Raw genomic sequence first — 24,701 nt, 5'->3', positions numbered from 1 at the left:
CTTTCCAGGGAGAATAGGTGCGGGCAGTGTGCAGGGGGACCAGTGAATCATGTGCATTTTCTGGTCGTGTCCTAGGTTGAGGGGGTTTTGGAAAGGGTTGTCATATTGTCAAAGATAGAGATAGCCCAGAGTCCGGAGGTGGCAATGTTTGGAGTGTTGGAGGATCCGGGAGTGCAGATGGAGAGAGAGGCCGATGTGTTGGCCTTTGCCTCCCTGATAGCCTGGAGACGGATTTTGTTGTGCTGGTGGGACTCAGAGCCGCTGAAGGCAGGGATATGGGTGAGCGATTTGGCAGAGTTCCTGCATTTGATCAAGATCGCATTTGAGGTTCGGAGGAGGGGTTCACCTTGAGGTGAAAGCTGTTCGGCTGTTCATCGACTTCTTTAAGGAGTATTGAGTTATCAGCGGGGGGGGGGGTGGTGGTTTTGTTTTACTTTTTGTTCGGGGGGTGAAAAATTAGAAAAGGGGGGCAGGTACCAGGGTGGCAGCGGGGTGTGTGGGAATATTTGTTGGGGGGAGTGCAGGGAGAGAGGGGTTTGTTTCCTGTTGTCACGGTTGGCTTTTGTTCTTCTTGGTTATGTATATATTGAAAATGCCTTCAATAAAATGTTTTTTTTAAAAAAGGATCTCACCACCTCCGAATTTATTCTGCTATCAGGACCAAAAAACGGGATCCACATCTGATGGTTTCAGCAGCATTGTGATTTTATGGTACCTGGCCGCCTCTGCACTCGCCGTTCACTATAGGACAGCAGGTGGTTCCTGTGCTGGGAGGCCCAGAGGACCCAAAGCTGTGGACAGCCCGCAGCCCCATCAGGGGAGGTGGGCACAGTTAATCCATGTAGGGGATCAGGAGGGCGTAAATTAAAAAAGATAAAGAGTAACCACAGCTGTTGGTTTCCTCCGGGTGTTCTGGTTTCCTCCCACAGTCCAAAGATGTGCAGGTTAGGTGAAATGGCCATGCTAAATTGCCCCTTAGTGTCTAAAAGGTTAGGTGGAATTTAATGGGATAGGGTGGGAGAAGTGAGCCTGGGTGGGGTGCTCTTTCGGAGGGTCAGTGCAGACTCGAGGTGCCAAATGACCTCCTTCTGCAGTGTAGGGATTCTATGATAGCACTGTTGATGACTCCTTCCATCACTTTGCTAATGATGGAGGGTAGACTGATAGGGCGGTAATTAGCTGGGTTGAATTTGTCATGTTTCTTGTGTCCAGGCCACACCTGGGCAATTTTCCACATTGTTGGGTAGATGCCATTGTTATAGCTCTACTGGAACAGCTTGGCGTAGGGGTGCAGCAAGTTCTGGAGCATACGTCTTCAGTACTATTGCCGGGATATTGTCAGGGCCCATAGCCGTTGCAATATCCAATGCCTTAAGCCATTTCTTGATATCACGTGGAGTAAATCGGATTGGCTGAAGACTGACATCTGTGGTGCTGAGGACCTCCGGAGGAGACAGAGATGGATCATCCACTCGGCAGTTCTGTTGCAAATGCCTCAGCCTTGCCTTTTGCATACATGTGCTGGACTCCTCCATCATTGAGGATGGGGGATTTGTGGAGCCTCCTCCTCCAGCGACTTGTTTAATTATATGCCCTGATAGGCCCACAGATTAAGATGGCAAAGATGTGGGTACAACACAACAGGTGCCAAGGTGATTCTGCCAATTATAGTATCATGTGAAAATACCTCGAACAGAAAGTTCAAAAACCAGACTATACAGGTTAGTCCATGACATCATTAAATATATCAATTAGGATTAGTGACTGTAGATAACCTTTGCCTCACACAAGAATGGCTTAGTGGTAGCATCTTAGTGGTAGCATTTTCCCTTTGAGTCAGAAGGTTATAAATTCAAGTCTCGCTCCAGGGACTGGAGCACACAATTTAGTCTGGCATTTCCATGCGGGTCAGAGGTGTTACATTTCAGATGTTATCATGAACTGAGGCCCTATTTGCCCTCCCAGTTGGGTGTAAAAATTCCACAGTGCTATTTCAACAATGACAACTTATATTTATTTAGCGCCTTTAACATAATGAAATATTCCAAGGCATTATGCATTATACAGGCACGTTATAAAACAAAGAAGGCTTTCTCCCTGGTGTCCTTGCCAAAACACAGTACTTAACCAACAGTGAGTGCAATTTTCCCAATTTCAGAGAGCTGGCGAGGATTACACAGCCAGGTGGAGGGGAGGGGTCTACAAATGTTGGCAAAGCCGGGATTCTGATTTTGCTGCCCCCCCCCCCCCCCCCCCCCCATCGGCAGACACGAGGAACAACTGCAAACCCCACATGCAGAAGGGGAACCACCCCAATCTAGGCAACCCCCCACAACGCAACCATCCTCACCCCACCACGCAAGCATCAGGGTCACCCAACCGCACCTCCCCCCCACCCTAGCATTGGGGCACTATGCACCATTTCCTGCCTACCCCCCCTCACCCCCAAACCGGCATCAGGGCACTCCCCCCACTTCAAAGGTATCGCCACTGCCCCCCAACACCCACCCCCTCACCGGCATTCCAGCTGGCAACCCCCACCCCTCTTCACATGCACTGGTCTCTCCAACCCCAATGCAATCACAAGCCCACCCTAACAAGCCTCGCACCCCCCACCCCAATGCAATCACAACCCCCCTAACAAGCGCTGCCCCCCACGCCAATGCAGGCACAACCCTTCCAATGGGACTCCCCAGAGGGACAGCCCTTGGCACTGCCACTGCCAGGTCGGCACTGTCTGCACATTTCCTGCACCATATGGGGGCCATAACTCTCTGTGTGCCCCAGTGTGGTTATCATGACTAATTTTTGTTTTTGAAAATCGGTAGTGATTCTCACCAGCACAATGTCACACTACTGGGGCGGGCAGGCAGGTGTGTGTGTGTGTGTGTGTGTGTGTGGGGGGGGGGGGGGGGGGGGGGGGGGGAGATACGTTGTGGGCGAATGTTATGGTGTGGAGGGTGGGTAAGATCTCCAATTGAGATCTCACCAGCGCATGACCTGATTTTGTCAGTTCCCGAGATTTACCAGCCGTTACGGGATTAGCGGCGGTGGCTAACAGGGCTGCCAGGGCACGGTCATTATTACAAACAATAACTATCTAGTTATGATCACTTGCTGTTTGGGGAATCTTACAGTCACTGTTCCTACTTTATAATGGAGAACATACTCTACAAGTAGCTCATAGCTGAAAGTACATTGGGACATCCTGAGGTCATGAGAGAATCATCATCATAGAATTTACAGTGCAGAAGGAGGCCATTTGGCCCATCGGGTCTGCACCGGCTCTTTGAAAGAGCACCCTACCCAAGCCCACACCTCCGCCCTATCCCCATAACCCAGTAACCCCACCCAACACTAAGGGCAATTTTAGACACTAAGGGCAATTTACCTAACCTGCACATCTTTGGACTGTGGGATAAAACCGGAGGACCCGGAGGAAACCCACGCACACACGGGGAGAACGTGCAGACTCCGCACAGACAGTGACCCAAGCGGGAATCGAACCTGGGACCCTGGAGCTGTGAAGCAATTGTGGCTAACAGGGCTGCTAGAGCACGGTCATTATTACAAACAATAACTATCTAGTTATGATCACTTGCTGTTTGGGGAAATCTTACAGTCACTGTTCCTACTTTATAATGGAGAACACACTCTACAAGTAGCTCATAGCTGAAAGTACATTGGGACATCCTGAGGTGTCTTACAAAATGCCTTACGCATGCCTCACAAGAGCAAAATCCAACATGCACCTTTGCAAATATTCTGCAAGTATTGACTTTCATTTCATTAGTATGACGCAACAAACATACCTGTTTCCTCAGGAAATTCAGAATATTTTTAGGTTGCACAACATTTGTATTATCTGAAGTTAGTACTGGAATGTCTCCTGTAAGGAGAGAAAATCACATTAAAAACCGATTTTCACAAGTAGGACGTTACCATGTGTGTGGCATACAGCGTCCTGCAGTATCAGCAAAATCCCTGCAGACTCTCAAAGGAAGATGTAATGCAGAGCTCTGTAGTTGAGGGGGCGGGGGAGGGGGGGGGGGTTAAAATTCAGCAAATTATCTTCCTTTGAAATTTTTCCTCTCTTGAAGCTGCTGCTTCTCTCTGCGGACACAGGTTGCCCACTGGTACCTCATCAGAGTGGATATTTTTTGTGTATCTATATGGTGAGTGTAGGAAGACTGTTAGACTAAAGTCAAGTCATGCTCACAGCTACAGTGGTCAGCAACCAGGACTGGGAACTTGGCCAATGTAATTCCCCTCCGTAATTTAGAGGCATTAAGACCAATTGAATTGTTTGATCAGCTCTGGCTGATATTAACTCATTTAGTACAGATTAGGGATAAAACCTGATATTTCCCTAAGCTGTGGCACTAACTGGTTTAACTAATTTTCGACGGGTAGAATTTTACCTTGCCCACCAGTGGATTGGGGAGGGGTGAGGCCGTCAAATTCTTCATATGACCTTCCTACTGCCCTCCCATCTGTCTCAGTCTCTCCACAATTTTACACCTAGGCGAGCCCTACCATCACCTGCCCTGCCCTTGCCTCAATAGGCTGAGACAGTGGCGTTGTGGCAATGTCGCTGGGCTAGAAATCCAGACCTCCAGGCAAATGCTCTGGGGACACGGGTTCAAATCCCACCAGGCAGCTGGTAGAATTTAAATTAAGTGAATTAATTGAAAACTAGCCTCAGTAATGGTGTCATGAAACTATCAGCGATTGCCATAAAAATAAATCTGCTTAATTAGAGAAGGAAATCTGCCATATTTACCTGGTCTGGCCTAGATGTAACTCGAGATCCACAGCTTTGTGGTTGACTTTTCAATGCCCTCAAGGGTGATTATGGATGGATGCCTTAGCAGTGATGCCTAACTTCCCATGAATGAATTTTAAAATGCCCGTAAGTGGACAATTAATGACCACTTAAGGGCCATTTGCCACCCGGCCTCAATATTCAGACTGGCAGCAGTTCGGCAGCACGGGGAGGCCTGGAAAGTGACCCTGATCAGGCCTTGAGCGGGAACAGGTGTCCATCATTGGCCTTTCAACATTGGGAACCGCCCTACAAGGTGGGTCTTCCCTCCCCACCAACACCCCCACTACAACGGCCATGCCCCCTCCCCCGCAACCCTGCCAAGTCTCACTTCCTCTCCCCACCCACCGAGACCCTCACACTGAACTGGTCCTGAATGCCAGGATCCGGTTGTCGTACCAGTCCTGTCCACTGGAGCTTCTGGCGCTGCTCAGGCGAGAGAGCTTCTGGCTTATTAGATCTCGGAGGTGGGATTTCCTCCTGAGTGAGGGGTGAAAGTCCCAACTCCAGCCAATGAAATCACCATGAAACATTATGATGGCTGTGGGGCAGTCTTTATCAGTGAGGATTTGTTGCCACAGAGTCTTCAAGAGGCAGGATCGGAAACCTCGCCATATGAAAAACCCGGTACATCTTTTGAAGGGAAATTATGTTGATGTTATTCCAGGCAAAATGTTGTTGTGGGGTTCAACCACAGGTTGAAAGTTAGAAATCAAAAGTAAGAAAGGAAGCCAGGTGGACTTTATTCATGCAAGGAACAAGAGACCCATTAAATAAATGACCATGGAAGGTCACTGACAAAATTATTTGAATGGATTCACAAGTTAATTGGAACAGTTTTGGAATCAGTAGGAAATAATTAATTAAACTACAAATTGAAAGGCTTGTTGGACCTCAATGGCCTGTTCCACATTTTAAAAATCCTTATGGACTAGACGAACAACTAAAAACTTTATAATCTACATTGGGACGATCCAAGGTTTCGTCACCCATGAACAATTATACCCTAATAAATCACTTCATACATCAAGGAGCAATGCCATCCCCAATCACATAAATAATTACATTCACGGTGCTCTTGGTCGCTTGCTATAATCAAAGTGAAGGAAAATCTGGGAGAATTTTAAGACAGAAGTGTGAGGAATACATTACTGGTTATGAATTGTATCTTTTATTTGCTTATTCAGGGATTTTCAGCTTCTTCTCTAGCTAATTTACAATCTCAGTCAAGGGGAGGGACATACAATCGCAGCTTGGTATCAGATTTAATCTACAGTTTCACCGCTGACTTGATTGAAGTAAAAATAACCGGGTTGGCCCAAATGAAGATCCTCTTTTTAAACGAAAAATTATAAAGCAGTGGCCAATTTATGTCCCCCCCCCCACCTCCACCTCACGATCTACATTTTTAAGGTCAGTGTTATTCACTGTTTGCAATAGAGGGCCACCTGTGTTAAAACAATAGCAATCAGAGAACCTGGGCTCTGGTGTAGATATACAATGTAGATATACAAACCTACAAAGGATCCTGCTCATTTTTAACCACAATCACCATATGTTCAACCAAAAATCCCAAAAGATCATTCAAAATACCTATTAAATGCAATATTAAAAACTACATGCAAATTTTTGTTTTCTTGTTTGCTTTGATATATTTGACTTCCGGAATATATAATAAAATCCTGCATTTTTAAATTTTCTTCTGTAGCATTTTTATAAAATTATAGGAAATACTTTTCTCAACTGTGAATGAAAAAAGTGCATAATTGAAAGGACTTTCTGTATTCTATTGTCATTATGCATCTTTAGCACATTTCTATCATAAAACTATGGAGAAAAGTGCATTCATGTCTTGCGTATGATATTCTAAATTAATCACCTCACTTTATTCCCATGATTACTTCACCTTAGTATGATAGAACTCAAAATCATCTTGCAATCTAAGCGTGTACGGAATAAATATATACTGCAGACGATGTGTAAAATTCAAACGGACAGGGCATAATATTTAAAAATTCTCAGGGCTACCAATATACATTACTGGGATCCTAATGACAATACTGGTACTCAATTTAATACTAAAAGCTCTCGCAATTTAAACATATTTTAAAAGGGTACCTGTAGGTGTCTTCCATGGATTATTAATAAAGTGCACTTTCAGAGCAGCCCGTGAAAATTTGGCATATGCCTGCAGTGGAAAAGAAAACGTTAGAGGTGTACCTTGTTTGCGGGGAAATGCAACTTTCATTTTTCTTTTTCAAAGTGTCCAAGAGTTGAATTTTCCACTCAGCCAAGTGAAGACCGTCATTATGTCTAAATCTTTGCACCCACTGCCGGTTTCATGCACCCACTTGATACTCGAAAGGCGTTGGATACAGAATAAAGCTGTTTCTACTCTTCCCCAAAGGGGGTCTTGTGGCATTGTAGTAGCTCCCCTACCTCTGGACCAGAAGCTATGGGTTCGAGTCCAACACCAGGACCTGTTGGCCACGGAACAAATGTTCATAAAGCGGTTCAATGGGCTGATAATCAGCTGGGGAATCCTTTCCCCACTATTCCCCAAAGGGAAAAACAGTGTGCCTGTGTGTGACAATATGCTAAAAATAAACCCTGCCCCAAATATGACCTTCAGATAGTAATCTCTTCTGGGCTACTTACCAGGCACCATTATTCAGGTCAGATAAATCTGCCAGGTTACAGCAGTTTTGCACTGTGAATGTTATGAAGCTCTTGTGTGTTACTGTTTTATGATTCCATATTGGGAAGGGCTGTATGAATTACACACTAAAACAACAACTTGCTTTTACAAATCACCTTTGGTAGCAAAACATTCCAAGGTGGGGCTTTAAACAAATTCAATCTGACACTGAACTGCATGGAGAGATATTAGAATAGGTGACCAAAAGTCTAATGATGTTCAAGTTAGATGGATTGGCCATGCTAAATTGCCCTTAAGTGTCCAAAGGTTAGGAGGGGTTACAGGGATAGGACAGGGGAGTGGGCCTAGGTAGAGCGTACTATAGGAGGGTTGGTGCAGACCTGATGGGCCGAATGGCCTCCTGCACTGTCGAGATATTAGAATAGGTGACCAAAAGCTTGACCACAGAGGGAAGTTTTAAGGAAGAGAACAGGTAAAGACGAAGACAGCTTTAGGGAAGGAGTTTCAGAACTTAGGGCCTCCGCTGAGATGGCTGCCATTGCTGCAGCAAAGGATACTGGGGATGTGCAAGAGGCCAGAACTGGGGGAATGCTGAGATCTCAGTAGGTTGTAGAGCTGGAGGAAGTTACAGTGATAGAAAGGGACAAAGTCATGTAGACATTGCCAGAACCAACAGAGGTCAGCAAGCACAGGGGTAATGGGCCAGCAGGACTTGTGCAAGTTAGGATAAAGGAAGCAAAGTGTAACATGCAGTTAAATAATAATGGATTCCTACATTTCAAATCAAACAGCACAAGATCGCCGTTCAAATCATGTGTCTAGACTACCCATATGTATGACAGATGCCTTCCCCACAAAATGAATCAAACCATCTGATGGATCTCTACTTCTCACACACAATAATATCAGCTGCAGTGCACTCTAGGGCAGTACCCCATTCTGATGTTAAAACAATATTGTAAATGGGGAATGTGAAACTTCAGCTGACATACCTGAACCTCGTCACCGGACTATAGAATCTCGACAGTGCAGGAGGCCATTCGGCCCATCAGGTCTGCACCAACCCTCCTATAGTGCGCCCTACCTAGGCCCACTCCCCTGTCCTATCCCTGTAACCCCTCCTAACCTTTGGACACTTAAGGGCAATTTAGCATGGCCAATCCATCTAACTTGCACATCATTAGACTGCGGAAGGAAAGCGGAGCACCCGGAGGAAACCCACGCAGACACAGGGAGAACGTGCAAACTCCACACAGTCATCCAAGGCCAGAATTGAACCTGGATCCTGCCGCTTTGAGGCAGCAGTGCTAACCAGTGTGCCACCCCTATCTTGTAACACAAGCCATTCTACGTGGCTACGAAAAGAAAATGATTCTTGTCATTTTCAGTAAAATGCAGCAAAATGTTTGGGATAAACTATATGCTAATTTACAAAAATTCATTTTTGGGACCAGGCAAATGATGAAGGTGTTATGTACTCTGTATGAAGCTAGTGATGTGTTATGTACTCGGGATAACACAGGCTGCAACTGGATGCAGCTTTAACCAAAAGGTACTCCAGACCTTGAAGTTAGTTCAATCTGATTTATTGAACCAGTAGCACAGTTCTCTATGAGTTCGACTCTCTGCTAACCTAAGTGTGGTTACTTTGTCTGACTGGACCAGACTAACTCAGCCACATGCTGGAGGTGTGATACTGTACATACACCCTGACTCACTCTGTAGATGTTCATCAGTGGAAAGAGGCAGAGTGTGAGTGCCTCGTGCCTTTTATAGTGAGATATCACCCCTGAGTGTCCTGCCTGCTCATTGGTCATGTCCTGTTCTCTGTGTTCATTAGCTGCCTGTTTGTATATCATTATCTGCATGTCTGCATATCATGACAACTTGAACATTAGTACCCACTCAAATGATGTTGTATAGGGTTTTTCCAAATCAAAATATCAGTGAGTACAGCAGTGAATGGCGAATAGGACTCGTGCGCGTTGGGACAGCACAGAAGAGTTCTGGCCTCAGTTTCCTGAAGATAGAAATGACAGGATTGCCCTGTAATACTTCACTCTGTATGCCAGAAAGTTCCAAACCTGCTTTAATCTCCAAAACCCCATAAAACAAAACAACCAGTCCAGAGTTTATTCCTCTGTGGCTGCAACTCATTTTGGATTCAACATATCCTGCAGTAATTTAACAATCACAAATCGATCCTTATACCTTTGAAAGAGGTCATACTCTCCCGGAGTGTAGAAGATCGTCACTCCCACTGCTTCCCTCAGCGCCTCACTTAAGCTTGCCTCGCAAGCAGCTCTACCCCACAGTGAGATACTGCAACTTACAGTCAAGTTACATTTCCCAAACTCCAAAATGTCCCCCACTTTAACTAATGCGCCAGATCCGGATTAGGTTTCATTACAGTGACTGCAGAATGCAAAAGATTGTACAAATGCCCAGCCCCCCCAGGGTCACAGGAGATAGAGGCAGGCTGACCTTGAGTGACAGGTTACGCGGCCCTGCAGAAAACACACATACGCGGCAGCTTCATCAAGGCGACGCTTTATTAATTTACTCATTCTGTGAAAGGTTATGCATCCGGTCTTTCTTTTGTTCACAATCAACGTCGGCAGTAAACAATTTAGGTTTAGCTACAGCCTCCAACCAAAGAAACCCCCTGCGCGCCCCACTATTAATAAATAGAACAACAGCCGAGACTTCCACAAGCGCTCGCTCGTACATTCTGTGTGTGTGTGTTTTGTTTTTACCAATACGATGAGCGAGTCGGTGTGAACGGAGGGCAAACCCCAGTCTCCTCCCCAGCACATCAGCTCCATGGGCGACGCCATGTCCCCACCGTGGTTGAGCCGGAACCAGTCGCCTCCGTCTGGCACAGTTGCAGCGCAGTCGCTGCCGCTAATGCAGCAAGGCCAGCGTTCACCAGCGCTGCGCTAACCGTGTGTCAGCCCAGGACACACTCACCCTCCTTCACAATGCAGACCTGCCAACTCCCCTCTTCCTCATCAATCACATGCACTCTCACACTCAGCGCTGTTTCGTAGTTGTCTGCCCCAAAAGAGTTAATGTATATATTTTAGATCTATATTTCTTTAGATATATCTGAAAGAGTTAACACACTGCAAGGGTGGTGTTATTCAACTCTATTAAATCAACTATGTGTTCAGTGTCTCGTTTCAAAACAAAAAGTCCATCCTTAAAAGAGCAATCGTCTTTCAAGATCGTGGTACACAGACTTCCGGTTGCGGCTATGCAGAGCTAAGTTGCACGTTTGGCAGCTCCCGCTTGGAACGGACTTTTGGGCTCTTTTCAGGGCCCCCAACGGCATTTTTTCGACATTCCCCGGTGTGGGAAGAAGATTGCAACATTCCCCCAACAGTGTATGGCTTGGACCAGGAGTGGGGCGACTAAAAAAGTGGTGGTGAAGCCAAAGAAAGTGCGAGGGAAGAGGAGCAAGATGGCGGCAGGCGGGGACCAGGCAGCGTGGATGCAGTGGGTGCAGGAGCAGCAGGAGGTTATCCAGAGCTGCTTCAGGGAGCTCAAAGCGGACCTGCTGGAAACGATGAAACGATTGATAAGCTGCTGGCCCAGGGGGTGGCGATCTGCGAGGTCTGGCAAAAGATCTCAGATAACGAGGACGAGATCTTGGGCCTAGCGGTAAAGATGGAGGCTCACGAGGCGCTCCACAAGAAATGGCAGGAACGGTTCGAGGAGATGGAGAATCGGTCGAGGCGGAAGAATCTGCGGATCCTGGGTCTCCCGGAGGGGCTGGAGGGGTCGGATGTGGGGGCCTATGCGGTCACCATGTTGAACTCGCTGATGGGAGCGGGGTCCTTCCAGGGGCCCCTGGAGCTGGCGAGGAGGCCCAAGGCTATCGAGCCGCTGCGGGCGGTGCTTGTGCGGTTTCATCGGTTCGCTGATCGGGAGTGCGTACTCAGGTGGGATAAGAAAGAGAGGAGCAGCAGGTGGGAGAATGCGGAGGTTTGGGTATATCAGGACTGGAGCGCGGAGGTGGCGAAGAAGAGGGCTGGGTACAACCGGGCGAAGGCAGTGCTGCACAGGAAGGGGGTGAGGTTTGGCATGCTGCAGCAGGCGCGTCTGTGGGTCACCTACAAGGACCGGCACCATTATTTTGAGTCCCCGGAGGAGGCGTGGGCCTTTGTTCAGGCCGAGAAGCTGGACACAAACTGAAGGCCGGGATGGGGGGTCGGACGTGGGGATGATTGGGGATTGTTGTTGTTGTGTTACATTTTGAGGCGGGGTTCTTCTTGTTTAGTTTTGGTTCGGTGTGGGTGGTTAGGGTGGGTTGGGCACTGTTTTGGTTGGGTTTGTAGGGTGGGCTCTTGGAGGGGGGCAAGTAAACGGAGTAGGGGGTGGATGGGCGGTAGGGGGGATGGGGCCCCGCGGGGGAGGCCCAAGTCAGGGGTGAGGGGACTGGGCCTGTAAAAGGAGCTGCGACAGAGGAGGCGGGGCCGGGCAGGTGGAAAGCGCGGGCTTTTTCCCGCGCTGGAGGGGGTGGGGCCGAGACAGGGAAGCGTGGGTTTTTTCCCGCGCTTGGGATGGAAGGGGAGGCGGAGAGCCTGCTGGTGGGTAATGGAGGGGGAGGGGTAGTCCCACAATGGGAGGAGTCGAAGTAGAGGCGGGTGCGGCCGGGGTCAGCAGGAGTCAGCTGATTTGCGGGAGTGCAATGGGGGGAGCAATGCAGCTAGGAGGGGTCCTAGCTGGGGGGGTGGGGGGGGGGGGAACCGGGTTGCTGCTGGTATGGTCAAGGGGGAGCTGGAGCGAGTAGAGGGGGTTGGGATGGGGGTCTGCCGCCGTGGGGAACGGGCCGGGTGTGGGGCGCGGGCGCGTGGCTGGCCGTGGAGGGGTTATGGCTAGTAGGCGGGGGAGGGGGGCGGGTAGCTCCCTGACCCGGCTGATCACCTGGAACGTAAGAGGGCTGAACGGGCCGGTTAAGCGGGCCCGGGTGTTCGCACACCTGAAGGGGCTGGAGGCGGATGTGGTTATGCTCCAGGAGACACACCTGAAGGTGGCAGACCAGGTAAGATTGAGGAAGGGGTGGGTGATTCATTCGGGGCTGGATGCCAAAAATCGGGGGGTGGCGATCTTGGTGGGAAAGAGGGTGTCGTTCGAGGCGTCGAGCATTGTGACAGACAATGGCGGCAGGTACGTAATGATAAGTTGTAAGCTGCAAGGGGAAAGGGTGGTGCTGGTCAACGTGTACGCCCCGAACTGGGATGATGCGGGTTTTATGCGGCGCATGTTGGGTCGGATCCCGGACTTGGAAGTGGGGGGCCTGATAATACGGGGGGGACTTTAACACGGTGTTGGATCCGGCACTGGATCGCTCCATGTCTCTCATGGGTAGGAGGCCAGCGGCGGCTAAAATGCTGAGGGGGTTTATGGACCAGATGGGAGGGGTGGACCCTTGGAGATTTGCAAGGCCGGGGGGTAGGGAATTTTCATTCTTCTCGCACGTTCATAAGGCTTATTCCCGGATCGACTTTTTTGTTATGAGCAGGGCGCTGATTGCGAGAGTAGAGGATACCGAGTACTCGGCGATAGCCATTTTGGATCACGCCCTGCATTGGATAGACCTAGAGCTGGGGGAGGAGAGGGACTAGCGCCCGTTGTGGCGCTTGGAGGTGGAGCTGTTAGCGGATGAGGAGGTGAGCGAGCGGGTCCGAAGAAGCATAGAGAGATACCTGGAGGCCAACGATAAGGGGGAGGTCCGAGTGGGGATGGTCTGGGAGGCGCTGAAGGTGGTTGTTAGGGGAGAGGTGATCTCCATTAGGGCCCAGAAGGAGAGGAGAGAGCAGAGGGAGAGGGAGAGGCTGGTGGGGGAGATGGTGAGGGTAGACAGGGGGTATGCAAAGGTGCCGGAGGAGGGACTGTTGAGGGAGAGGCGTAGCCTCCAGGCCGAATTCGACCTGTTGACCACCAGGAAGGCAGAGGCGCAGTGGAGGAAGGTCCAGGGGGTGATTTATGAATATGGGGAAAAGGCAAGTCGGATGCTGGCGCATCAGCTTCGGAAGCGGGACGCAGCTAGGGAGATTGGGGGAGTTAAGGATGGCGGGGCGGGGGGGGGGGGAGTGTGGTGCGGAGAGGGGTTGGCATCAATGGGGTCTTCAGGGACTTTTATGAGGAACTGTATCGGTCCGAGCCCCCACTGGAGGAGGGAGGGATGGGCCGCTCTCTGGACCAACTGAAGTTCCCGAAGGTGGAGGAGGGACTGGTGGCTGGATTAGGGGCCCCGATTGGGTTGGAGGAGCTGGTCAAAGGGATAGGGAGCATGCAGGTGGGGAAGGCACCGGGGCCGGATGGTTTCCCGGTCGAATTTTACAAACAATATGTGGTCCTGTTGGGCTCGTTGCTGGTTAGGACCTTCAATGAGGCAAGGGAGGGAGGGTGGGGGTGGGGGGGGGGAGAGGCGTTGCCCCCGACGATGTCCCGCGCACTGATCTCCCTGATCCTGAAGCGGGACAAGGATCCCCTGCAGTGTGGGTCTTACAGGCCGATTTCATTGTTAAATGTAGATGCCAAGGTGCTGGCGAAGGTCTTAGCCACGAGAAATGAGGATTGTGTGCTGCAGGTTATCCACGAAGACCAGAGGGGGTTCATGAAGGGGAGGCAGTTGAACGCGAATGTGCGGAGGCTCCTGAACGTTATTATGATGCCGGCGAGGGAGGGGGCAGCGGAGATAGTGGTGGCGATGGACGCTGAGAAGGCCTTCAATAGGGTAGAGTGGGGGTACTTGTGGGAGGTGCTGAAGAGGTTCGGGTTTGGGGGGGTTCGTCAGGTGGGTTAGGCTGTTGTACGAGGTCCCGATGGCGAGTGTGGCCACGAATAAGAGAAGGTCTGAGTACTTTTGGTTGCATCGGGGGACGAGGCAGGGGTGTCCCTTGTTCCCCCTGCTCTTCGCACTGGCGATTGAACCCCTGGATATGGTACTGAGGGAGTCAAGAAACTGGAGGGGGCTGGCGTGGGGTGGGGAGGAGCATTGGGTGTTGCTCTATGCGGATGGCTTGCTGCTATATGTGGCGGACCCGGTGGGGGGAATGCCGGAGGTAATGAGGATCCTCAGGGAGTTCGGGGATTTCTCAGGGTTCAAGCTCAATATGGGGAAGAGCGAGTTGTTTGTGGTTCACCCAGGGGACCAGGAGAGGGGAATTGGTGAGCTCCCACTAAAAAGGGCGGAGAGGAGCTTTAGGTATTTGGGGGTCCAGGTGGCCAGGAGCTGGGGGGCCCTGCATAGACTTAATTTCACGAGGCTTGTGGAGCAAATGGAGGAGGGGTTTAAGAGGTGGGACGCATTGTCACTGTCCCTGGCGGGTAGGGTGCAGTCAGTCAAGATGATGGTGCTCCTAAGGTTTTTGTTCCTGTTCCAGTGCCTCCCCATTCTTATCCCGAAGGCCTTCTTTAGGCGGGTCAACAGGAGCATAACAGGGTTTGTGTGGGCGCGAGGGACTCAGAGGGTGAGAAGGGTGTTCCTTGGGCGGAGTAGGGATGGGGGGGGGTCTGGCGCTGCCCAACCTCTGTGGGTACTACTGGGCAGCCAATGCGGCAATGGTGCGCAAGTGGATGATGGAGGGGGAGGCGGCATGGAAGAGGCTGGAGACGGCGTCATGTGAGGGTACGAGTCTGGAGGCGCTGGCAACGGCGCCGCTGCCGCTCCCTCCAAGGAGGTATACCACGAGCCCGGTGGTGGCGGCTGCCCTCAAAATTTGGGGGCAATGGAGGCGGCACAGGGGGGAAGTGGGGGCCTCGGTGTGAACCCCGATACGGGGGAACCACTGGTTTGTCCCAGGGAGAATAGATGGAGGGTTTTCGGGGTGGCACAGGGATAAGAAGGTTGGGGGACCTGTTTGTGGATGGGAAGTTCGCGAGCTTGGGTGAGCTGGAGGAGAAGTATGGGCTCCCCCCTGGCAAACGCCAGGTAAGGGCGTTTGCCAGGCGGCAGGTGGTGGAATTCCCGCTGCTGCCGCCACGCACGGTACAGATAGGGTGCTCTCAGGGGCGTGGGTTGGAGAGGGGGAAGATCTCGGCAACATACCAGGTGATGCAGGAGGAGGAGGAGGCCTCGGTGGAGGTGCTGAAAGGTAAGTGGGAGGAGGAGTTGGGGGAGGAGATTGAGGAGGGGATGTGGGCAGATGCCCTAGGGAGGGTGAACTCTTCCTCTTCGTGCGCGAGGCTCAGCCTCATACAGTTTAAGGTGCTGCACAGGGCACACATGACCAGGACAAGGATGAGCCGGTTCTTTGGGGGAGAGGGCAGGTGTGTTAGGTGCTCAGGGAGCCCAGCAAACCACACCCATATGTTCTGGGCATGCCCAGCGCTGGAGGAATTTTGGAACGGCGTAGCGAGGACGGTGTTGAGGGTGGTAGGATCCAGGGTCAAATCGGGCTGGGGGCTCGCAATATTTGAGGTTGCAGAGGAGCCGGGAGTGCAGGAGGCGAAAGAGGCCGGTATTCTGGCCTTTGCGTCCCTGGTAGCCCGGCGAAGGATTCTTCTTCAGTGGAAGGATGCGAGGCCCCCAAGCGTAGAATCCTGGATCAACGATATGGCAGGGTTTATTAAATTGGAGACGGCAAAATTTGCCTTAAGGGGATCGGTGCAAGGGTTCTTCAGGCCGTGGCAACCGTTCTTGGACTTCCTGGCAGAGCGGTAGACAATGGTCAGCAGCAGCAGCAACCCGGGGGGGGGGGGGAATGAGGGGGGGATTCTATTTTAGTTTTGTTTGTCTATACTGGGGGATCTGAGGGGGTGTATATATTTGCTATGTTTGCTTTGTGTTTTCGGCGGGTGTTAATTTGTTATTTATGTATAGGGGGGAGGGGGGCACGGGACTGTTTTATTTTGTTTTGTATTTAATTCTATTGGGTTCCTTTTACATTTTGTTGTTGATATTTTGTGAAAACTTTAATAAAAAATTTTTTTTTAAAGATCGTGGTACACTGTGTGGTAAACCACTGTATTGTATTGTACTGTTGTATTGTTACATGCCTGGGCTTGTCCCTGCTGGCTCCGCCTATGGCTCCTCCCCTCAGGCTCATGTATAAAGGTGGCCAACCTCCAGCCCTGCCCTCATTCTGGGACTGGCTGCCAGCAGGTGTCTTTAAGCTGATTAAAGCCACAGTTTTTCTCCCGACTCCTTGTCTGTCGTCAATTGATGGTACGTCAGACTGTCCCCCTTTTTTCTCTCTTATTTAAGAATAAGACTTGCATTGATGTTTCAAAGTGCTTTACAGCAAATGAGGTACTTGTGAAATGCAGTTATTGTTGTAATGCCGGAAGTGCAGTTTGCGCACAGCAAGATCCCACACACAGCAACGTGACAGTGACCAGTTAGTCTGTTTCTGTAGTGTTGATTGAGGGAAAAGATATTGTGCAGAACATCAGGACGAACTGCCCTGCGCTTTGTTCAAAATAATGCCAAAGGATCTTTTATGTCCACTTGAGAGGGCAGGTGTGGCTTCAGTTTAACATCTCATCCAGAATGCAGCAACTCCAACAGTGCAGCAATGGGGTGTCTTTTCATGCGCAAGTCCTGCTGGGGCTTAACCCCACAACCGTGTGGCTCGGGGGCAAGAGCTGAAGTATCATCGTAAACAATCCCAGTGTGTTTAACATGGACTGCTGGAAATGAGGCCTCTAAGAAATTTCAAACATTTGTTAACAATATGCAACTGTGTACACAGATAGATGAGCACAAGCTCCTTCAAGAGCCATCTCCCTCTGAGCTCTGGTCACATGTGATCTGACCTCACTGATGATATATGTTAGACATTTTTAACCCTTTATACTATATCTTCCTCCAAGTCTTTCATTCCACTCATTAAATATTTACACATCCCACCTAACATCCCCCCCACCCCCCTGCAAAGTCGCTGTCAGTATAGCTGAGTCACAGGGAAATATTCTTTAGTGGTCTGACCAGTCTGTGGATCGAGTTCTTGCTTCATTTGGAGGAAGGCAAAGATGGCAGTCTTCCTGTGGAGGAGGCTATGAACCATTTAGTAGCTTGGTCAGGTTGTCTTCTCGGTTGTCCAGTCGTCAACCCAGTCCTGGAAAGACATTTGCTGGTGGATACCAGTTAGGTCTCATGGAATATCTACAGTGCAGAAGGAGGCCATTTGGCCCTTTGATTCTGCTACAATCCTCTGAAAGCGCACCCTTCCTAGACACCCCCGTAACCCCACCTAACCTGCACATATTTGGATATTAAGGGGCAATTTAGTACGGTCAATTCATCCAACCTGCACATCTTTTGACTGTGGGGGGAAACTGAAGCACTCGGAGTCAACCCACACTGGCATGGGGAGAACGTGCAAACTTCACACAGACAGTCACCCAAGGCCAGAATCGAAACTGGGTCCCTGGCGCTGTGAGGCAGCAGTGCTAACCACTGTGTCACGGTATTGCCCTTTCTGTTTCTAAGGATGCCATGGTCAGTGTGCACCAGGTAGGAGCATGGATGAATGGACTGACTCAAAACCTGACCGGGCCAGTCCTGGTTCTGGAACCAGACAGACACAGGGCAGCATGGTAGCACAAGTGGCTAGCACTGCGGCTTCACAGCACCAGGGTCCCAGGTTTGATTCCCCGCTGGGTCACTGACTGTGCGGAGTCTGCACATCCTCCCCGTGCCAACATGGGTCTCCTCCGGGTGCTCCGGTTTCCTCCCACAGTCCAAAGACGTGCAGGTTAGGGGGATTGGCCATGCTAAATTGCCCTTCGTAGCCAAAAAGGTTAGGAGGGGTTATTGGGTTTCAGGGATAGGGTGGAACTGAGGGCTTAAGTGGGTTGGTGCAGACTCGATGGGTCGAATGGCCTCCTTATGCACTGTATGTTCTATGTTCCAAAGACTGACGTAGCAGGAGTACAAGTAAATCCTGTGGTGACAGTTGGATGTAACAGTCCAGTTTGTGTAGTCGTGGTCCTCTTTATCCCACAGTTTTTCTATCTCTGCCACCTTGAGACATGTTCAGAGGGTGTTCAGAGTCATGGTCAGACATGTTCAGAAACCTGGGAGCTGTGTGTAATTTCCTACCCATTAAGAGTTTGGGTGAAGCCAGGTTATTTTGCAATGGTGTCTGTTGTGTTTGGTCCTTTGTACTTGACGAAGGAACTCACCAAATGCTTTTGACTTGTCCAAACCAGAATCTTTTATTGAGTCTTGTGTGGTAAGATAGCAATCTAATAGAGAGCACGTTATCATGGAGTCTGCTAACTACTCCTCTGGAACTTGCACCGAGCACTGACCATTCACATTTATGTCTTATTACCCTCTCAATCTTCTTCTGAAGATGGCCGGATGTGTCTCCCAAGTCACAGGTTACATGACCTTGGTCTAGAGACCTCATCATGTATCTGCATCGCCACCTGCTGGTTGGAGGTCGCACACCAACTATGATATTGCCCAGAGGCATATCACCACAGTGTCGACTGGTAACTCAGTAAGGCTAAATCAACATCATAATTTTTCATAGGATTTACAGTGCAGAAGGAGGCCATTCGGCCCATTGAGTCTGCACCGGCTCTTGGAAAGAGCACCCTACCCAAGATCAACACCTCCACCCTATCCCCATAACCCAGTAACCCCACCCAACACTAAGGGCAATTTTGGACACTAAGGGCAATTTATCATGCCGAATCCACCTTATCTGCGCATCTTTGGACTGTGGGAGGAAACCGGAGCACCCGGAGGAAACCCACGCACACACGGGGAGGACGTGCAGACTCCGCACAGACAGCAACCCAAGCCGGAATCGAACCTGGGACCCTGCAGCTGTGAAGCAATTGTGCTATCCACAATGCTACCGTGCTGTCCAAGGACAGCATGACAAGGATTTGACAGGACATGCCCTTCTTTTGGCCTCACCATGTGTCTGTGGGTACCGGGGTGAGCTGGTAAAGTGGATGAAGCCATGTGCCTCAGTGAAGCATTTGAAGCAGCCATTGGCAAACTGCAGGCTGTTGTCAAATAAATCAGGGATGCCATGTGTAGCAAATATTTCCTTGAGTACGGCAATAACTGCTGCCAAAGTGGGCCCGTCCACTCATTTGACCTTGATCCAACCAGAGTAATAATCCAGGATAATGAAAGGATTTATCCTTGAAAAGGTTCATCCCAAGGTGCTCTCATGGTCGGGATGGGAATAAGGACTCCAGCTCCTTATGGACTTGCCTACGGATGGCACAAGTTATGCAATTGAAAATTTCATCGTTAATAGCTTTGGAGATACCTGGCCATCGGAATGAACTGTGGGCTGTTGCGGAGAAAAGTACAGCTATTCAACTTTGGTGTACTTCCCTCTTCCATTCACAAGAAATCAGAAAAAGACTCTTGGAGAGAAAAAACTAGTCCTTTATTACAAGCTATAGCAGTGACTTTTGGCATTCCAAATTGGAAGAGCAGAGAATGGTACAGACAGATATGCTTTAAAGATTCAGTTACAAGAAATTAGCACCTACCAATCATTTGTTACTTGTTAGCTATGTCCAATCATGACTATCAATTAAAATTACAGCATGCATATATATGAGAATAATTAACCAATCACATCAAAGATTTGCATAGAACGTTACAGCGCAGTACAGGCCCTTCGGCTCTCGATGTTGCGCCGACCTGTGAAACCACTCTAAAGCCCAACTACACTATTCCCTTATCATCCATATGTCTATCCAATGACCATTTGAATGCCCTTAGTGTTGGCGAGTCCACTACTGTTGCAGGCAGGGCATTCCACGCCCTTACTACTCTCTGAGTAAAGAACCTACTTCTGACATCTGTCTTATATCTATCTCCCCTCAATTTAAAGCTATGTCCCCTCGTGCGAGACATCACCATCCGAGGAAGAAGGCTCTCACTGTCCACCCTATCCAATCCTCTGATCATCTTGTATGCCTCAATTAAGTCACCTCTTAACCTTCTTCTCTCTAACGAAAACAGCCTCAAGTCCCCCAGCCTTTATCATAAGATCTTCCCTCCATACCAGGCAACATTCTGGTAAATCTCCTCTGCACCCTTTCCAATGCTTCCACATCCTTCCTATAATGCGGCGATCAGAATTGCATGCAATACTCCAAATGCGGCCGCACCAGAGTTTTGGACAGCTGCAACATGACCTCATGGCTCCAAAACTCAATCCCTCTACCAATAAAAGCTAACACACCGTGCGCCTTCTTAACAACCCTCTCAACCTGGGTGGCAACTTTCAGGGATCTATGTACATGGACACCGAGATCTCTCTGCTCATCCACCCTGCCAAGAATCTTACCATTAGCCCAGTATTCTGTCTTCCTGTTATTCCTTCCAAAATGAATCACCTCACACTTTTCTGCATTAAACTCCATTTGCCACCTCGCAGCCCAGCGCTGCAGCTTATCTATGTCCCTCTGTAACTTGTAACATCCGTCCGCACTGTCCACAACTCCACTGACTTTAGTGTCATCTGCAAATTTACTCACCCATCCTTCTACGCCCTCCTCCAGGTCATTTATAAAAATGACAAACAGCAGTGGCCCCAAAACAGATCCTTGTGGTACACCACTAGTAACTGGACTCCAGTCTGAACATTTCCCATCAACCACCACCCTTTGTCTTCTTCCAGCTAGCCAATTTCTGATCCAAACTGCTAAATCACCCTGAATCCCATGCCTCCGTATTTTCTGTAGTAGCCTACCATGGGGAACGTTATCAAACGCTTTACTGAAATCCATATACACCACATCAACTGCTTTACCCTCATCCACCTGTTTGGTCCCCTTCTCAAAGAACTCAATAAGGTTTGTGAGGCACGACCTACCCTTCACAAAACCGTGTTGACTATCTCTAATAAAATTATTCCTTTCCAGATGATTATACATCTTATCTGTTATAAACCTTTCCAAGATTTTGCCCACAACAGAAGGCTCACTGGTCTATAGTTACCGGGGTTGTCTCTTCTCCCCTTCTTGAACAATGGGACAACATTTGATATCCTCCAGTCTTCTGGAACTATTCCTGTGGACAAAGATGACTTAAAGATCAAAGCCAAAGGCTCAGCAATCTCCTCCCTAGCTTCCCAGAGAATCCTAGGATAAATCCCATCCGGCCCAGGGGACTTATCTATTTTCACACTTACCAGAATTGCTAACACCTCCTCCTTATGAACCTCAAGCCCTTCTAGTCTGAATCTCAGTATTCTCCCCGACAACATTGTCTTTTTCCTGTGTGAATACTGACGAAAAATATTCATTTAGCACCTCTCTTATCTCCTCAGACTCCAAGCACAACTTCCCACTACTGTCCTTAACTGACTGGCCCTACTCTTACCCTAGTCATTTGTTTATTCCTGACATATCTATAGAAAGCTTTAGGGTTATCCTTGATCCTACCTGCAAAGACTTCTCATGTCCCCTCCTGGCTCTTCTTAGCTCTCTCTTTAGGTCCTTCCTAGCTAAACTGTAACTCTCGAGCGCCCTAACTGAACCTTCATGTCTCATCTTTACATAAGCCTCCTTCTTCCTCTTGACAAGTGTTTCGATTGCTTTAGTAAACCACGGTTCCCTTACTCGACCACTTCTTCCCTGCCTGACAGGTACATACTTATTAAGGACACGCAGTAGCTGTTCCTTGAACAAGTTCCACATTTCCATTGTGCCCATCCCCTGCAGTTTTCCTCTCCATCCGATGCATCCTAAGTCTTGCCTCATCGCATCATAATTGCCTTTCCCCCAGATATAACTCTTGCCCTGCGGTATATGCCTATCCCTTTCCATCACTAAAGTAAACGTAATCGAATTGTGGTCACTATCACCAAAGTGCTCACCTACCTCCAAATCTAACACCTGTCCTGGTTCATTACCCAGTACCAAATCCAATACGGCCTCGCCTCTCGTTGGCCTATCTACATACTGTGTCAGGAAACCCTCCTGCACACATTGGACAGAAACGGACCCATCTAAAGTACTCGAACTATAGCGTTTCCAGTCAATATTTGGAAAGTTTCGGTCCCCCATAACAACTACCCTGTTGCTTTCGCTCCTATCCAGAATCATCTTTGCAATCCTTTCCTCTGCATCTCTGGAACTTTTCGGAGGCCTATGGAAAACCCCTAACAGGGTGACCTCTCCTTTCCTGTTTCTAACCTCAGCCCATACTACCTCAGTAGACGAGTCCTCATCAAACGTCCTTTCTGCCACCGTAATACTGTCCTTGACTAACAATGTCACCCCTCCCCCTCTTTTGCCACCTTCCCTGCGCTTACTGAAATATCTAAACCCCGGCACCTGCAACAACCATTCCTGTCCCTGCTCTATCCATGTCTCCGAAATGGCCACAACATCGAAGTCCCAGGTACCAACCCATGCCGTAAGTTCACCCACCTTATTCCGGATGCTCCTGGCATTGAAGAAGACACACTTTAAACCACCTTCCTGCCTGCCGGTACACTCCTGCAACTTTGAAACCTTACTCATCATGTCACTACTCTCAACCTCCTGTATACTGGAGATACAATTCAGGTTCCCAAGCCCCTTCTGAACTAGTTTAAACCCTCCCGAAGAGCATTAGCAAATTTCCCCCCCCCCAGGATATTGGTACCCCTCTGGTCCAGGTGTAGACCATCCCGTTTGTAGAGGTCCCACCGACTCCAGAATGAGCCCCAATTATCCAGAAATCTGAAACACACCCTCCTGCACCATCCCTGTAGCCACATGTTCAACTCCTCTCTCTCCCTATTCCTCATCTCGCTATCACGTGGCACGGGTAACAACCCAGAGATAATAACTCTGTTTGTCCTAGATATAAGTTTCCACCCTAGCTCCCTGAATTCCTGCCTTACATCCCTATACCTTTTCCTACCTATGTCGTTGGTACCTATGCGGACCACGTCTTGGGGCTGCTCCCCCTCCCCCTTAAGGATCCCGAAAACACGATCCGAGACATCACGGACCCTGGCACCTGGGAGGCAACACACCAACCGCGAGTCTCTCTCGTTCCCACAGAATCTCCTATCTATCCCCCTAACTATGGAGTCTCCAATGATTAAGGCTCTGCTACTCTCCCCCCTGCCCTTCTGAGCAACAGGGACAGACTCTGTGCCAGAGACCTGTACCCCATGGCTTATCCCTGGTAAGTCCCCCCACAACAGTATCCAAAGCGGTATACTTGTTACTAAGGGGAACGGCCACAGGGGATCCCTGTACTGACTGCTTCCTCCCAGCCCCCCTCACCGTCACCCATTTTTCTTTATTCTTCGGAGTAACTACATCCCTGAAGCTTCTATCTATGACCGCCTCTGCCTCCCGAATGATCCGAAGTTCATCCAGCTCCAGTTCCAGTTCCCTAACGTGGTTTCTGAGGAGCTGGAGATGGGTGCACTTCCCACAGATGAAATCAGCAGGTACACTGACGGCGTCCCTCACCTCAAACATTCTGCAGGAGGAACATTGCACTACCTTCCCTGCCATCCCCTCTAGATAAAAATAGAAAAAGAAAGAAAGAGCTTACCTGTTATTCACTCCCCTTCTCAGCAAGCACTCACTCAGCAACCTCTGTGCCCTGCACGATAACACCTGAGGGAAAATAAAAGAAAAACTACTTACCAGTCACCAGCCAATCCCTTACCTGCAGTCCGTGACGTCACTTGACAACAGCTCCTCCACAAACCACCTTCAAGTTAGGGTGAACACAATGGCGTATGCAAATTTCCCCGCAACAGCCGATCAGCAGCTCCGCTCTACTGCCCTCTGCTGGATGCTTGTCTTCACTTGAACAGCTAGGATCTCTTGCTCAGGTGCACCTTCAAGTTAGGGTGAGCACAACGGCATATGCAAATTTACCCGCAACAGCCTATCAGCATGCTTAATTAAACTGTCCAATCACTACAAAGACACGTGTTGTCTTGCAATTAGTGATATAGGTGACCTGAAAAATGGAGTTTAGCTATCAATCACCTTCCTTCCTGCTGTTTAATGGCTCCCCTAGAGGTATGGATGCTATCCTTCACTCCTCCCTGTTGTTATCGGCAAACATCCTGGAGCCAGAGAAAATGGTAGACTGCGCCACATTGTTATACAGGCCTTGAGTTTTAATACCTGTGATGTTTCTGCCTGGGAGCTGCCTGCCACTGACAGATTGTGTCCTTGTGGTAACTTTTTACAAATGACAGCTTATTTCTCACAGTCAAAACTGAAGATTTTAACTTCTCCAGTAAATAATGGAAC

At 49.4% G+C, this 24,701-nt stretch overlaps 1 protein-coding gene across 2 annotated transcripts in view; it reads right to left on the bottom strand.

The window, feature by feature from the left end:
- The window catches only part of mtx3 (metaxin 3), a 59,243-nt gene extending 48,799 nt beyond the window's left edge, over positions 1-10,444 (bottom strand). The window contains exons 1-3 of one of the 2 annotated variants that reach the window (XM_072515984.1): positions 10,241-10,444; positions 6,944-7,013; positions 3,813-3,889 (exon numbers count right to left, since the gene is read on the bottom strand). In XM_072515984.1, coding sequence (XP_072372085.1) covers positions 3,813-3,889; positions 6,944-7,013; positions 10,241-10,321 — 228 coding nt within the window. In that variant the 5' untranslated portion in view covers positions 10,322-10,444. The remainder of the gene's footprint in view (positions 1-3,812; positions 3,890-6,943; positions 7,014-10,240) is intronic. The other variant, XM_072515985.1, reaches the window with a different exon arrangement.
- Positions 10,445-24,701: the final 14,257 nt, after the last annotated feature.

Source organism: Scyliorhinus torazame, chromosome 9 (genome assembly GCF_047496885.1).
Source record: "Scyliorhinus torazame isolate Kashiwa2021f chromosome 9, sScyTor2.1, whole genome shotgun sequence".
Classification (NCBI taxonomy): Eukaryota; Metazoa; Chordata; class Chondrichthyes; order Carcharhiniformes; family Scyliorhinidae; genus Scyliorhinus; species Scyliorhinus torazame.
The sequence above is the reverse complement of the archived record's forward strand: the minus strand, read 5'-3'. Positions and strand labels throughout refer to the sequence as shown.